At 55.8% G+C, this 12,956-nt stretch overlaps 2 protein-coding genes across 3 annotated transcripts; one reads left to right on the top strand and one right to left on the bottom strand.

Annotated features, from left to right (window-relative positions):
* Positions 1-285: 285 nt before the first annotated feature.
* Positions 286-7,664, bottom strand: PSMD13 (proteasome 26S subunit, non-ATPase 13). The gene is made up of 13 exons (XM_064715288.1): positions 7,458-7,664; positions 7,130-7,208; positions 6,483-6,517; positions 6,323-6,378; positions 5,930-5,973; positions 5,646-5,732; positions 4,572-4,743; positions 3,969-4,048; positions 3,761-3,886; positions 3,205-3,267; positions 2,445-2,525; positions 1,664-1,780; positions 286-943 (listed from the first exon to the last, which is right to left on the bottom strand). Exons 1-13 carry the CDS (start codon positions 7,550-7,552, stop codon positions 848-850), a joined length of 1,131 nt encoding a protein of 376 aa, XP_064571358.1. The 5' UTR covers positions 7,553-7,664; the 3' UTR covers positions 286-847.
* A 61-nt stretch (positions 7,665-7,725) lies between these two features.
* On the top strand, positions 7,726-12,937 carry SIRT3 (sirtuin 3). 2 transcript variants are annotated; one of them, XM_064715539.1, is made up of 8 exons: positions 7,726-7,843; positions 8,009-8,117; positions 9,307-9,498; positions 9,788-10,020; positions 10,138-10,238; positions 10,488-10,649; positions 10,949-11,158; positions 12,426-12,937. In XM_064715539.1, exons 3-8 carry the CDS (start codon positions 9,452-9,454, stop codon positions 12,444-12,446), a joined length of 774 nt encoding a protein of 257 aa, XP_064571609.1. In that variant the 5' UTR covers positions 7,726-7,843; positions 8,009-8,117; positions 9,307-9,451; the 3' UTR covers positions 12,447-12,937. The 2 variants fall into 2 exon arrangements, with proteins under 2 accessions (XP_064571609.1, XP_064571608.1); XM_064715538.1 differs by having other exon boundaries at positions 7,827-7,938.
* The last annotated feature ends 19 nt before the right edge of the window (positions 12,938-12,956 follow it).

The raw sequence follows: 12,956 nt of genomic DNA, 5'->3' as shown, positions 1-12,956 counted from the left end.
AGGTACAGACTCCAGCAATTCCATTTTGTCCTGTTTTCCAAAGTTTGTCTCCCTTGTGTGAGGCATCTCTGCACCATGCTCCCTTCTTTCTCTTGCTGGATTAACACCCTCAGCCAAGGCAGGAAAAGCACAGAAATTCCAGCAGTGCCATTTGCTAATGACACCAGAGAACCAAACTGGTGAGGAAAGCTCCTGAATCCCAGGAGTGGCAAGGCCTGACCACGGAAACCTGTTTTTAAAGGAATCATCAGCAGCTGAGCTGCCAGGGATGGAGATGACACAGAATTCCCAAAAAGGGAAGGCAGAGACGTTTATTCTGGCAATGCCGCTGCACCTCACCTGAGCACAAAGCGTTGGTGAAAGACACCCACCCCTCTTGTGTATGGACACACCCACTAACCAGGAATCCCGGGAAAACCCTTGGATGAGCAAACACTCCCTCTGCTGCAAATGAGGAGGGGTGGAGGGAAGCAGGGCCAGGGGAGGAAGAGGATTTGGGGAAGATTTGGGGAATGCTGCCTCAGGCTGCTGCAGGGGCAGGGGGAGAGGGCAGCAGGACAGGCTGTGTCCCCTAAGGCCAAGACCCCTTGGATCCTGCACTAGGATCCCACCCTCCTGCAGCAGCTGGAGGCAGGAGGGATCAGGAGTGATCCATGCCCCCTGAGCCACTCCTGCCAGCAGAGGGAAAGCTTGGCTCGAGCACCAAAGGGTCACACAGCAAAAGGCCACGTCCTGCTCACTGCATCCCAGGCTGCTCCTGCTCTGCCCACCCACCCCTCCAAGGATTCAGTACAGTCAGTGCTCTGAGTGCTGCTGGCCTCAGGAGCAGCAGGAATCTCTCTCTCCTCTATGTCAGGATGTCGTGGGCTTGGTGCTCCACCAGCATCTCCATGCTCCGCACGTCCGTGCACCAGAACTCCAGGCGATCCTTCATCCCCTTGATCTGCAAGGCAAGGCCACAGGCACAGAGTGCCTCAGCTCCTGGGAATGCCCACAGGCTCCTTCTCACACCTGAGAGTTCAAACCATCCCTCAGAGCCCCACACACTGAGAAAGGGAGATGTCCCACCCTTGGAAGTGTTCCAGGCCAGGCTGGATGTGGCTGGAACAACCTGGTCTAGTGGAAGGTGTCCCTGCCCATGGATGGGCTTTGAGGTCCCTCCCAACCCAAACCATCCTGGGATTCTGGGATGAACAGCTTCTACCAGCACATCAGCAGGGGTTAAACTGAAATGCACCACAGGAATTGTCTGCAGCTGGAATTCCAGGCATTTCTTTTTGGGTTTGAAGGTAAAGACACCCTGCACAGTCTCCTTAAGTGTTACAAGGATGAACCTGAGAAGCTCAACAGCTCCATTATATCCTGGACTTCTCTCCTCCCAAGAGGAATGTGCCTCCTACATCCCTGAAACTCCCAGAGGTTGTTTCATGCATTTAGGAATGAGGCCTGGATCCTTCTGCCAACACACAGCCATGGCTTCTGTGTTCCATAGTGTTTGTGTGGCTTTCCCAAGGGAGGTGCCAGCCCTGTCCTGTCCCACCCCCGGAAGGTTTCTGGGTGAAACACCCCGGGGGCAAAGCCAAGCCCCCAGGGAGGCTCATTCCCAAGCCATGACTCACCCCAGGTGACCTCACCCAGCCCAGCTGGAGCTGGTGGCCATTACCTGCTGCAGGTCCAGCACCCGTGGCTGCACCCACGTCATGTGCACCCTCTTGTCCACTTCATCGATGCTGCCCTTCACCAGCCCCACTGAGAGCGCCTTCATCACCAGCAGCTCCACCTGGCAACACAGATAATTCTGGAAAATTACCCAGATCACCCCATTTTCCCCCTGAGATGAATAAAACTTGGCATCTTCACATGAGATCCCCTCAGAATCCAGGGCAGCAGCTCTCACAGCTGTCCCCTTTTCAGGTGACAGAACTGCCCCGAGACTCAGTACCTTGGCAATGAGGAGTTCTTATCCCTAAAACCTTTCCCTAAAACTGGATTTTAGGGCTTTTAAGTTCTTTTTCCCCTAAAAACACTAGAGTTATTTTCTTTTCTCTGAAATCCAAGGAAGAACAAGGCATTTGGAAAAAGAGCCCAACTGTCCCCAAGCAGCAGGTGGGAGCTGGTCTCTTATCCCAGGGACCAAGTGACAGGACAAAAGGAAATTGCACCAGGGGAGGTTCAGGTTGAACATCAGGAAGAATTTCTCCATGGGAAGGGCTGCCAGGCATTGGAAGGGGCTGGCCAGGGAGGTATTGAAGTCCCCATCCCTGGAGGTGCCCAAGGAATGACTGGATGTGGCACTCAGTGCTCCAGGAGCAGGTTGGGCTCGATGATCTCGGAGCTTTTTCCAGCATAAATGATTCTGGGATCCTGTGTGGTTCTGGTCTATCCAGGCACTGTCAGAGCTCCAGAACCTGGACATGACCAAGGGTGTCTAACCCAAAACTCACCTCGTTGACAGTGACTTTGGCACTCTTGGCAATCTCCTCGAAGGTGAGCTGGCGGTGGTTGGCCGGGCGGGTGAAAGTCATCTGGATCCAAGGAACAAACAAAAAAACCAACCCCCAGAGGGTTTTAGGGATTCCCACAGCTCACAGAGCCTCCCCCAAACTGCCCTGCCCAGTCTCACTCTGCACTGGAAACTGCATTTGTCATGTTTAATCAAAATAAGTCAAACAAGAATGTTTTACACTGGCATGGTGACAACAGAGCCTTCCAGTGACAGGAAGGGACTGTTCCAGGCTATCCATCAGCGAAAGGACCCTCAGTCCTTGGGAAACAAAGATGTTGAACTCTGCTCTAAAAGCCTTTTTTTATCCTGGAACATACTGCACACACCATCCCTGAAGGATTGCTCTCCCCCTCCTCCATACCACAGAATGAGCAACTTCCACTATCCCAGGCTGCTCCAAGCCCTGTCCAACCTGGTCTTGGACACTTCCAGGGATGGGGCAGCCACAGCTTCTCTGGGCAATCTGTGCCAGGACCTCAGCACCCCCACAGGGAAGAATTTCTTTCCAATATCCCACCTAACCTTCTGTCAGAGAAGCCATTCCCCTTGTCCTGGCACTCCATGCCACTGAGTTAGGGACAAGCAGCCCAGCACGACATGTTTTCCCTCATGGCACTTGCTTGTGGCTCCATCTACAGGCCAAATCCACACTGAACTTCCTGTATTCAGGAGTTCCTGTTAAGCACATCCCAGCTCACCTCCATGAGACACAACAGCTGGATCTTCTGCAGCAGGAGAGCTTCGTTGGCAGCCAGGTCGGGCTGTGAGGGGAGAAAAGGCACCAAATCAGGTCAGGATTACATTTTCTCCCCATCCTGGGGCAGAACAGCTTTACATACAGGAATAAATCCCTAGGAGGGTTCATTTAAGGGGAAGGAGGCCACCACAACCCACCCACCAGCCAGGAACAGTTCCAGAAAACAATCCAGGCACCAGTGAACTCACAAATCCACTCCTATGCCAGTGATTCCTGCTGTAGCCAGTGCAGGTAACATCCAACATCACTGTTTCCCCCCACACTTCCCAGAACAGGAGGGAAAACCACTGTTTTCCATGGGAAGCACGCCAGAGGGAAGCCAAAACAAAATTAATTATGTGTATTGAGATGGAATAACCACTCCTAGGCTCTGACCAGAACTGTACCAGTGCTCCAGAGCCAGGAATGAGGCAAAGCTGATTAAGAAAAAGCCCACAGACTCCAAGAGTCAGGTGGAACTCCCAAGCCTGGGCCTTGAGCAGCCCCAGAGCCCTCACCTGCTGCCCCCAGGCCGACTTGAGGGCCTGGAAGGTCTCCACGTTGCCACTGTTGAAGGCGAAGAGGGTGTCAATGAGCCACTGCCGGTCTGTGCTGCGCAGGGACTCCAGCACGGGGTGCATCAGCTGCAGGGACAGGCAGGGGGCTGTCAGCAGGGGAACAGCAGCTCCTGGGGCCCCAGGGATGAAGGGATGTGGCAGCACTCACCAGCTCCCCAAAGTTGTAGACACCTTCTCCCAGCAGCCCGGCCAGCCCCAGGGTGAAGGCTCTCTCCTGTTGCTCTGATACTGGGGAAAAAAAAAAACAAACAAACCAAAACATAAATAATTTGGATGAAAAAAATACCCAAACCAAAACCATTACAGATAAAAAAATACCCTAACAAAAAATAATTGGGATAGGAAAGAAATAAAACAAAAAATAATTTGGATAAAGCACCACTTAAAGCTCCATTGAGCCCTCCCTCACCTACACTAGCATTAAACTACTCCCAGCCCTCATCTTCCTCCACACCATCTGAAATTCAGGAGCCTGCAGCAACCACAGCACAAAAGGGCTGCTTTTCTGAATCCAGACTGAAGATTTTTGGGAATTGGAACAAACTTGTCCTTCTGGCAGGAGCATTCCCCTTTTTCCCCCAGTGCAGCTCAGGAGCAGCTCCTTGGGGGTCACTCCTCAGTGCAGCCACACCTCGGATCCACCACAGCACAGCCAAATGACACAGAGGGAAAAGCTCAGCCAGGGCACTTATCTGGGCTGGGGGCATGAGGCAGAGCATGGAAGGTGGGATTTCCCCTGGGGAGGGGTTACCTGGCAGGTCCTTGACCTCGATGCAGCCCAGGAAGCGCAGCGCATCCTTGTAGTAGGCAGCGTGGTTGCCCACGGTCTGGTAGTACTTGCTGGAAAGGTCATAGAAGCGGCTGTGCACGGATGTCACCCCAGGGAGGGTGTTCAGCATCTCCTCCACCTCCTCAATGGTCTCCTGGGAAGGACAAGACCTGCCTCTTACAGCTCTGAGGATGGCAGCCCTCCCAAGGGATTCCCGGTGACATCCCGGGCAAAGCCACCATGGCTCTCACTCCCTTCCCTGTGGGGGTGCTGAGGCCCTGGCACAGGATGCCCAGAGAAGCTGCGGCTGATCCAGCCCTGGAAGTGTCCAAGGCCAGGGTGGAGCAACCCTGATTTGGAAGGTGTCCCTGCCCATGACTGGGTGATCTTCAAGATCCTTTCCAACCCAAACCCATCCCTCAGCACTTGCTCTAAGGGAACCAAAGCTGCCTCGTGTTGCTATGATATTTTCTGAAAAATCCCTTTGCCAGGATTTTCCTCCTGAGAAACTGAAAAGCCTCAGAGGAAAAGAAAAACAATAATTATCTGCTGCTGTGGAATGCAGCATCTTTGATTAGTCCATGTTGGTTGTTTCTAATTAATGGCCAATCACAGTCAGCTGGCTCAGACTCTCTGAAAGTCACGAGCTTTTGTTATTCATTCTTTTCTATTCGTTTTGTGCCTTCTGATGAAATCCTTTCTCCTATTCTTTTAGTATAGTTCTAATGTATCATTTTAATATAATATATATAATAAAACAATAAATCAGCCTTCTGAAACATGGAGTAAAGATTCTTGTCCCTTCCCTTGTCCTAGGACCATTTGCAAACACCACCACACCCCTGCCTGAAAAACACCATTTTGGGTTTAAAAGATGGTTTTAAAACCAGCCAAGGATGACAAACCCCACGTGCTTCACTCAGGCAACAACACTGCAGGTCGCTCTGAGCAGGTTCCACATCCTGGCAAGCTCAAAAGCCCCTCAGGGCCGGGAGCTGGGATAACCAAGGAATGTCCAGCACCCCAAAACTCCCCATATCCCAGGCCACCCCTCACCTTGGTGACCTGCAGGTCCCCGATGTTGAGCTTGAGGGCCCCGATGGCTGTTTTGCACAGGATCACGGCCTCGTCGCTGCTCTTCACCTGCAGGGACACAGGGACCTGTTCAGTGTCACCTGCAGCCAGGTATGCTCTGCTCCAGGGGCTGGGTAAATGTCACTTGTGACCACATTCCTGCATTCAAATCCCTGTGGAAAGGTGCTGCTCTCCAGCACAGGCCACACACGTGCCAGTGACTCCTGGCCTGAGGAGCAACTCAGCAAGAGCAACTTCCAACGTACCTTTTCCCGGGTCTTCTCCAGAAAAGTCAGGGCCACATTGGGATCTGGAGTAGAGGGAAAAAACAGATTTAAATAAGCAGCTCTCATGGAGCTAAACCTCACCTACCAGACCACCTTTGACAGGATTCCTGATGCTGGAATATGGGTTTTCCATGGTGTACCCTCAGCCTGCAGCAGCTGCTGCCAGGTAAGCTGGGCTTTTCCCCACCATCCCCCTCTCCAGGGCAGCTGTGGACTTCCTACTCCAGGAATCAACAACAACCTAAGCTTGCTAAGCCAGCACTTTCCCTTCCCAACAGAGCAGAAGCACAACAAGTTCCCAACCAAGACTGACCCATCCCTGGCTGCCTTCCAGAGGTCACAACAGGACAGGGAAGAGGGGAGGACACACACCTGTCATCTGCCGGACCACGTGCAGGATAATCTCCACCAGGGACAGGGGGTTCACCCTGCAGGGAGCAGCTCAGAGTCAGCACCCCTCCAAGTGGCCCCCAAGCCCCCCCAGGTGACCCCCAAGCCCCCCAAGCCCCCCAGGTGGCCCTCAGTAACTCACCTGTGCTCAAACTCGCTGATGAAGTTCTCGTAGAGCTGCAGGGACAAAGACAGGGACACTCATGGCAAAGGACACCCCAGTTCAGAGCTCCTCACCATTATTTCCTCTCTATTCCAGCTCATTTGAACATTCCTGGAAGTGCTGGACAGGGCTGTGAGCCAGCTGGGCTAGTGGAAGGTGTCTCTTCCAGGGAGGGCGGAACATGATGATCCTTGAGGTCTCTTCCAACCCACACCACTCAAATCCCTCAATCCTATGATTTTTCCAGAAAGTCGGGCATCCCATACAGAAATTCCAGCACTGCTCAGAACCCAGAACTGCTCATTTTATCTAACTCTATCCCCACAAGCTTGTTTCAGTGACCACCCATCCTGCACTTGCAAGCCTCTTACTAAAATATGTAATGAAAAAAAAAAATCTCCCTACAATTCTCAAAAATAAAAATTTTAGGTCAGTGAGGTAAAGAATCACTTTGAAGCTTCTGAACCCGAGACGTTTAACTTCAGTAGAGTTTCCTCACAGCCACCAGTGCAAGCACCCCAGGAGCTGAACCCACCCGGGTCAGTAACTCTCCAAGAGAATCAGGAAAGAGAGAAGCCGCAGGCTGAGTTTTTCCTGGTACAAAGAGACAGGAAAAGTCCGCTCACCTTGATGAGCCCATCTCCCTGGGCGAAGCAGGGGTCCTGCACGAAGTCCAGCACCTGCAGAGTGAGCTGGTGCCATAACCTGGAGACACAAACAGCGCCGTGAGCCCAGCGCCGCCGCACCGTGCCCCATCCCGGGCCGTGTCGAGCCGGGACTGGCGAGGGCGCGGACCGGGAGCGAACCGGGGGCTGGGGCAGGGACACACCCCGCCGGAGTCACCCCCCGGGCGGGCGGCTAAAGGTTCGCGGGCCCAGCCCGGCCCCTCGGCCGAAGGGAGGAGGGCAGCGGGACCCGGGACGGGCGATCCCCCCGTACCCCGTCCCCGCTCACTTCTTGTTGTAGAGCTCCTCAAGGCGGTGCCACACGGCGGCCTGGCCCGGCCCCGCGCTCTGGCTCTGCTGCAGGAAGCCCGGCACGTCCTTCATGGCGGCGGCGGCGGCGGCGGGGCCCGGACGGAGCCGGGGCCGGGGCCGGGTCGGGGCCGGACGGGAGCGGAGCGAAGAGGCCGCGCCGTCCCCGCGGTGCGCACTCACTTCCGGCCGCGCGGGGCCCGCCGGGTACCGTAACGCCCCGCGCCTGCCGCCGCCGCGCACTCGCCCCGCGCCGCTCCCGCCGCGCCCCGCGGTCGCCACGGCAACGCCGCCGCGCCGCCGAGCCCCGGGCCTTCCCCCGCCGCCTCTCCCCGCGCCCGCCCCGCCGGAACCAGCCCGGGCGGGGTGAGCGGCGGCGGGCTGCGGCAGCGCGGGCGCGCGCGCTCGCGGCAGTGCGGTAGCGGCGATGGAGCGCGGGGCGCGGGCGCTGCTGGCGGCCGGTGAGCGCCGGGGCCGGGGGGAGCCCCGGGAGCCCCGGGCCGCCCCCAGCACCGCTCTGCTCTCTTGCAGCCTGGAGGAGCCTGTGGGAGCGCCATGGGCCCTGCCACGGCGGCAGCGCGGCACGGGCCGCCCGGTGCGGCGGGCACGGGAAGGGGCCGGCCGGCGGCGGAGCCCGGAGGTAGGTGGGGAATGCCCGGCTGGGGGCTGGAGCAGCCCTGCGGGAACGGGAGCACGGGAATCGGTGCTGGGATGGGATGTGCTCCCGTGATGGAACGTGTCCCGTCCCCGTCCAAGCAGGGACATCACTGTGGGAGCCAGGGCTGGCCTGGGAGCCCGGAGAGCGGGGATCTGCCACGGAAAGCTCAATGGCTTTCCAAGAATGTGAGTTCAGCTCCCCGGGAACCCGGTGTGACAGGGCAGAGCCGTATCCTTGTGACAGCAGGGAAAGGCAGTGAGGTGTCACAACCCCGGGAAGGCGCTGTCACATCGCTGTGACAGCAGGATAAGGCAGGGTCACAACCCTGGGAAAGCAGGGAAAGGCAGTGCAGGGCACCTCCTTTAGGAAGTCAGTGTCACACAGCCCAGGGAAGGCAGTGTTACATCCCTTGGAAGGCAGAGCCACGTCCCTGTGACAGCAGGCTAAGGCAATGCAGTGCCACATCCCTGGGAAAGCAATGTCATGTCCCTGCAAAGGAACTGTCACATCCCAAGGCAGGCAGAGCTGACCACCCTGGGGCCTGGAAACACTTCCAGCTGTGTCCTTGCCAAGCTCTCCTGGCTCTCTCCATGCCTGCTCTGGACTGTGCACAATGCCCTGCTCCAGCAGCACTAATTTTCTGGGAGAAGCTGTTCCCTGTCGCTAATGACTGTTCCCGAACTGCTAATGACTGTTCACTGATGATAATGGCTGTTGCCAGCCCAGCTGGGCACAGGGCTGGGATTCCTTTTGGACAAGGACACACGGAGCACAAGTGAGGAACAGGGACAGGACAGTGTCTGTGCTCACCTGGGCAGGGTGACACATCACCCTGACAGAAACTTGTTGATCTCAGGACACAGCAGGGTCTCCTGGATCCCAGAGGAGTGTAAATCAAGTCTGAGACTGGTGATTCCCAGTGGGTCCAGCCTTGTGTCCATCCCTGTCCAAAAAAATCCCCCACAGGAATACTGGTGATTTGGTATTTTAGATCCACGTAAAGAATTGCTGAGGGATGTGTCTGCTCTCAGCCAAGCTTTCTCCTAGTGAAGCCCAAGCACACTCCTGCCCAGAGAAGAGCTTTCTGAGGAATTTTTGGGTGATTTTCTCCCCCGTGAGCCAAAGTCACTGTCAGTTCTCTCAGTGCTGTGCTTCTCCCTGTGCCGAGCAGGATCCAAAGCTCCAGGCCCTTCTGTGTGAGCACAGCTGCCAGAGCGATTTTGGGCAGGTGGGGAGGTGACAAGGGGAAGGAGAAGCTCACCTTGAAGGACGTGGCCGAGCGGCTCCGGAAGGATGAATGTCGGAGCGTGGTGGTGATGGCTGGCGCCGGGATCAGCACGCCCAGCGGCATCCCGGACTTCAGGTGAGGCCTCTGTGTCCTTGGAGGGCTGAGTCTTGTCCATGGAAAGGGTGATTAAACATTGGATGGGGCTGCCCAGGAGGTGCTGGAGTCGCCATCCCTGGAGGTGTCTGAGGAACCACCAGACATGGCACTCATGTGGACATGGCACTCTTGTTGACAAGGTGATGATACATCACAGGCTGGACAGTTTGATGCTCTTGGAGGTCTCTTCCAACCTCATTGATCCTGGGATTCTGTCTCCAGCCCAGGTCCCACTGCAGCCCCTCTCAGCTGCCCCCTGTCCCCGCAGGTCCCCCGGGAGCGGCCTGTACAGCAACCTGGAGCAGTACAACATCCCCTACCCCGAGGCCATCTTTGAGCTGGGGTATTTCTTCGTCAACCCCAAGCCCTTCTTCACCCTGGCCAAGGAGCTCTATCCTGGAAACTACCGCCCCAATTCCGCCCACTATTTCCTCCGGCTGCTGCACGACAAGGGGCTGCTCCTGCGCCTCTACACCCAGAACATCGATGGGTTGGAGAGAGGTGAGCTCCCTCCTCCCAGCTCCAGCAGCAGCACCAGGAGCTGAGGGGAGAAGCAGGACTGGGAAGATGCACACAGGGAGGCTCTGGCTCAGTCCTTTCCCACACACTGTATTCCAGTGGCTGGGATCCCTCCTGACAGGCTGGTGGAAGCCCATGGCACCTTTGCCACTGCTACCTGTACAGTGTGTCAGAGGAACTTCCCTGGAGAGGACTTCAGGGTGAGTGGGCCCAGCCGGGCATCAACACAATTAACACAAGGAGGCATTAATTATTACAGCAATGACAGACCCAAACCTGTTATTTTACCCTCAGGGACAAGAGGTTTGTGGAGGAGACCAGGTTTGGGGTTGGGTGTCACTCTGAGGACATGTGGTGGTTCTGAAGCCCTCTGACAAGCAGTTTTGGGGTCTCTCCTTTCAGGGGGACAGGTTCCCTGTGACAGGCAGTTTTGGGGTCTCTCCTTTCAGGGAGATGTCATGGGGGACAGGATCCCTCGCTGCCCTGTCTGCACTGGAGTTGTCAAGCCTGACATCGTGTTCTTCGGCGAGCAGCTCCCACCGCGCTTCCTCCTGCACCTCACAGACTTCCCCATGGCAGACCTGCTCTTCGTCATCGGGACATCCCTGGAGGTCTGGCAATAAGGGAAACCCCTGGGAAAAACTCACATGGAGAACAGGGCCTGAAGGGGCTCCAGAGGGGAGAGAGGGCTTAGAGAAGACAAGAAAATGTGTTAGGGAGGTGAAATTTGGGGTGGAGGGCAAGAAATATTGTGGAAGTGCTCTGAGAGACCCTCTGGAAAGCTGAGGAAAGGCCACCAGCTGACTGGTGACACTGTGACCCGTTCAGAGCCGGGGTGGCTGAGCAGTTCCAAGCCGAGTGCCGGGAGCAGGTGCCCCTGGCAGGGTGACTGTCCCTGTGTCCCCCTCAGGTGGAGCCCTTTGCCAGCCTGGCCGGCGCCGTGCGCAGCTCTGTGCCGCGGGTGCTCATCAACCGGGAGCTGGTGGGGCCCTTTGCGTGGCAGCAGCGCCACAACGACGTGGCCGAGCTCGGGGATGTGGTCGGCGGCGTCGAGAGGCTGGTGGAGCTGCTGGGCTGGAAGGAGGAGATGCAAACGCTGATCCAGAAGGAGAAAGAGAAGGTGGGAAGAGGCTCAGACCTCCCCAGCTCTCCCCTCAGCCCCTGTGTTCCCTGTGCTGGAGTTATGCACGGGAGTGGGTTTGTGCTTGCTGGGGTCACATTGCACAGAAAAGTGCTAAAAAAGCCCCATTCCAACCCAAACCTGAGTGCTCTTTCACAGCCAGTGTGCCAGGGCAGAGCCCTGTGGGCTGAATGTGTCTGTGGGAAGACATGGATCTGCCAGTCCCAGATGAGTTAGGAACACGGAAAAGGACAGGATTTGGGCTGAAAGCAGTGACCCTCTCAGGGACTGAGAAGCTCCCAGTTACATCACCTGGTGTGTGGTTTGTTCTCAGACAAACCCTGTAGCTGTAGGTGCAGATGTCTGGTTACTCCCAGCCCCTGGCAGGAAATGCCCTTGGCCAGCAGTGCTGGGCTGTGAGGCAGCAGAGCCTCAAGACACAACTGGGATGTTCCCCAGGGAGCACTTCCCTCAGCTCTGAGGAGCTGGAAACTCTCACCTCTGCAGTCCCTTCATGGCTGTGCTTGCACTTCCAGAGGTTCCTCTGGAGCAATAAGCTCTAGGAGAGAGGGAAGGGAGGCTCCAGTTGTGCTGAGACCCACTAGTGCTGCCATGGCTGGAGAGGGAGTGGGATTCCTGCTCCATTTGGCAGTGATGAATCCTTAAATCAACTTTTTTCCCGCCACCATTCTCACATCTGTAACCTTCTGGGATCTTCAGGAGTGAGAAATTGCAGGGGAACAAGTTTGTAATTACTTGGAGCTCAGTGCTGATGTTAATTACTACATTCCTTTAGACCACTGGGAGGTTTTTTCCACACTTGACATCAAACACAGATAGTGTTTTTTAGGCATACATTGTCCAAACATGACTTCATAAAATCTGGCTTCAAGATTCCAGTTGTAACATCCAGGTTGTTCTTACTTCCCTCAGATAATGCAGCAGGAATGAGTAGGAATTCTTAGCCTTTTTTGCCAGGTTTTTGATTTTTCCGTACCAACATTTTGGGAACCAGCCAGCCCTTGGCTTGATGCTTGTGCTGCTCTGAATCCCTGAGGGATAATGCTGATGCAACAGTGATGGAGGAAAACCAGTTGCTTGGAGCAACCTGGACTAGTGGAAAGTGTCCTTGTCCATGGCCAGGAGTGGGACTGGATGAGCTTTAAGGTCCCTTCCAAGCCAAACCATCCTGGGATTCCAGGATTCTGTGGGGATGGTGCTGGAATGTTGGATGCTCCCTGGCAAGCACTGTGGTCTCTGTTTCCAGCTGGATGCCAAGGACAAGTAGGAGGGTGCTCCTGTCACCCCTCAGCACATCACTTGAGGACATCCTGCCATGACTGTCACCAGCAAGTGTCCGAGGGCCTGGGGGCTCGTGCCAGCACATCTGACGAGCTCTGTGGCTGCAGTTGGCTCTTTGGATCTCCCTCCTTCCGAGCCATCCATGCCAGAGCCCCTCAGAGGCACTGGTTCCATGGAGCAGGAGCTGGAATGCCATGAAGGTCAGGCCAGGACAGCCTGGAGAGTGTTTTCCAGCTCCCACTGGGCTGAGCAGCCAGTTCCTGTCACAGCTCCTCCCCAGCCACTGTTCCCTTGGCTGTGATCCTCAGCTGCTGCAGGCTGTGTTTAGTCTTCCATAAAATCTCTGCTAATCAGGGGACAAGCCAGGGGCAGGGGGGGCTGCCCCCCACTCCCATTCCAGCTCAAGCTGCTGGGGAATTTTTGAATCACTGGAGTGTTAATTATTTAATAATAAAGAAAATTCATTTCTGGATATCACCTGAGGAGTTTTCTGTAA

Source organism: Zonotrichia leucophrys, chromosome 5 (assembly GCF_028769735.1).
Source record: "Zonotrichia leucophrys gambelii isolate GWCS_2022_RI chromosome 5, RI_Zleu_2.0, whole genome shotgun sequence".
Lineage (NCBI taxonomy): Eukaryota > Metazoa > Chordata > Aves > Passeriformes > Passerellidae > Zonotrichia > Zonotrichia leucophrys.
Note: the sequence above shows the minus strand (reverse complement) of the source record. Positions and strands in the feature narration are given on the sequence as shown.

Coding starts and splice junctions, on each gene's coding strand:
- PSMD13 (XM_064715288.1), bottom strand. CDS start 7,552: ATGAAGGACGTGCCGGGCTTCCTGCAGCAGAGCCAGAGCGCGGGGCCG. Junction 6,379..6,482: donor ATCAGCGAGTTTGAGCACAG/GTGAGTTACTGA, acceptor TGCTCCCTGCAG/GGTGAACCCCCTGTCCCTGG. Junction 2,526..3,204: donor AGCTGTTGTGTCTCATGGAG/GTGAGCTGGGAT, acceptor CCTTGGATCCAG/ATGACTTTCACCCGCCCGGC.
- SIRT3 (XM_064715538.1), top strand. CDS start 7,905: ATGGAGCGCGGGGCGCGGGCGCTGCTGGCGGCCG. Junction 10,021..10,137: donor CATCGATGGGTTGGAGAGAG/GTGAGCTCCCTC, acceptor ACTGTATTCCAG/TGGCTGGGATCCCTCCTGAC. Junction 10,650..10,948: donor TCATCGGGACATCCCTGGAG/GTCTGGCAATAA, acceptor TGTCCCCCTCAG/GTGGAGCCCTTTGCCAGCCT.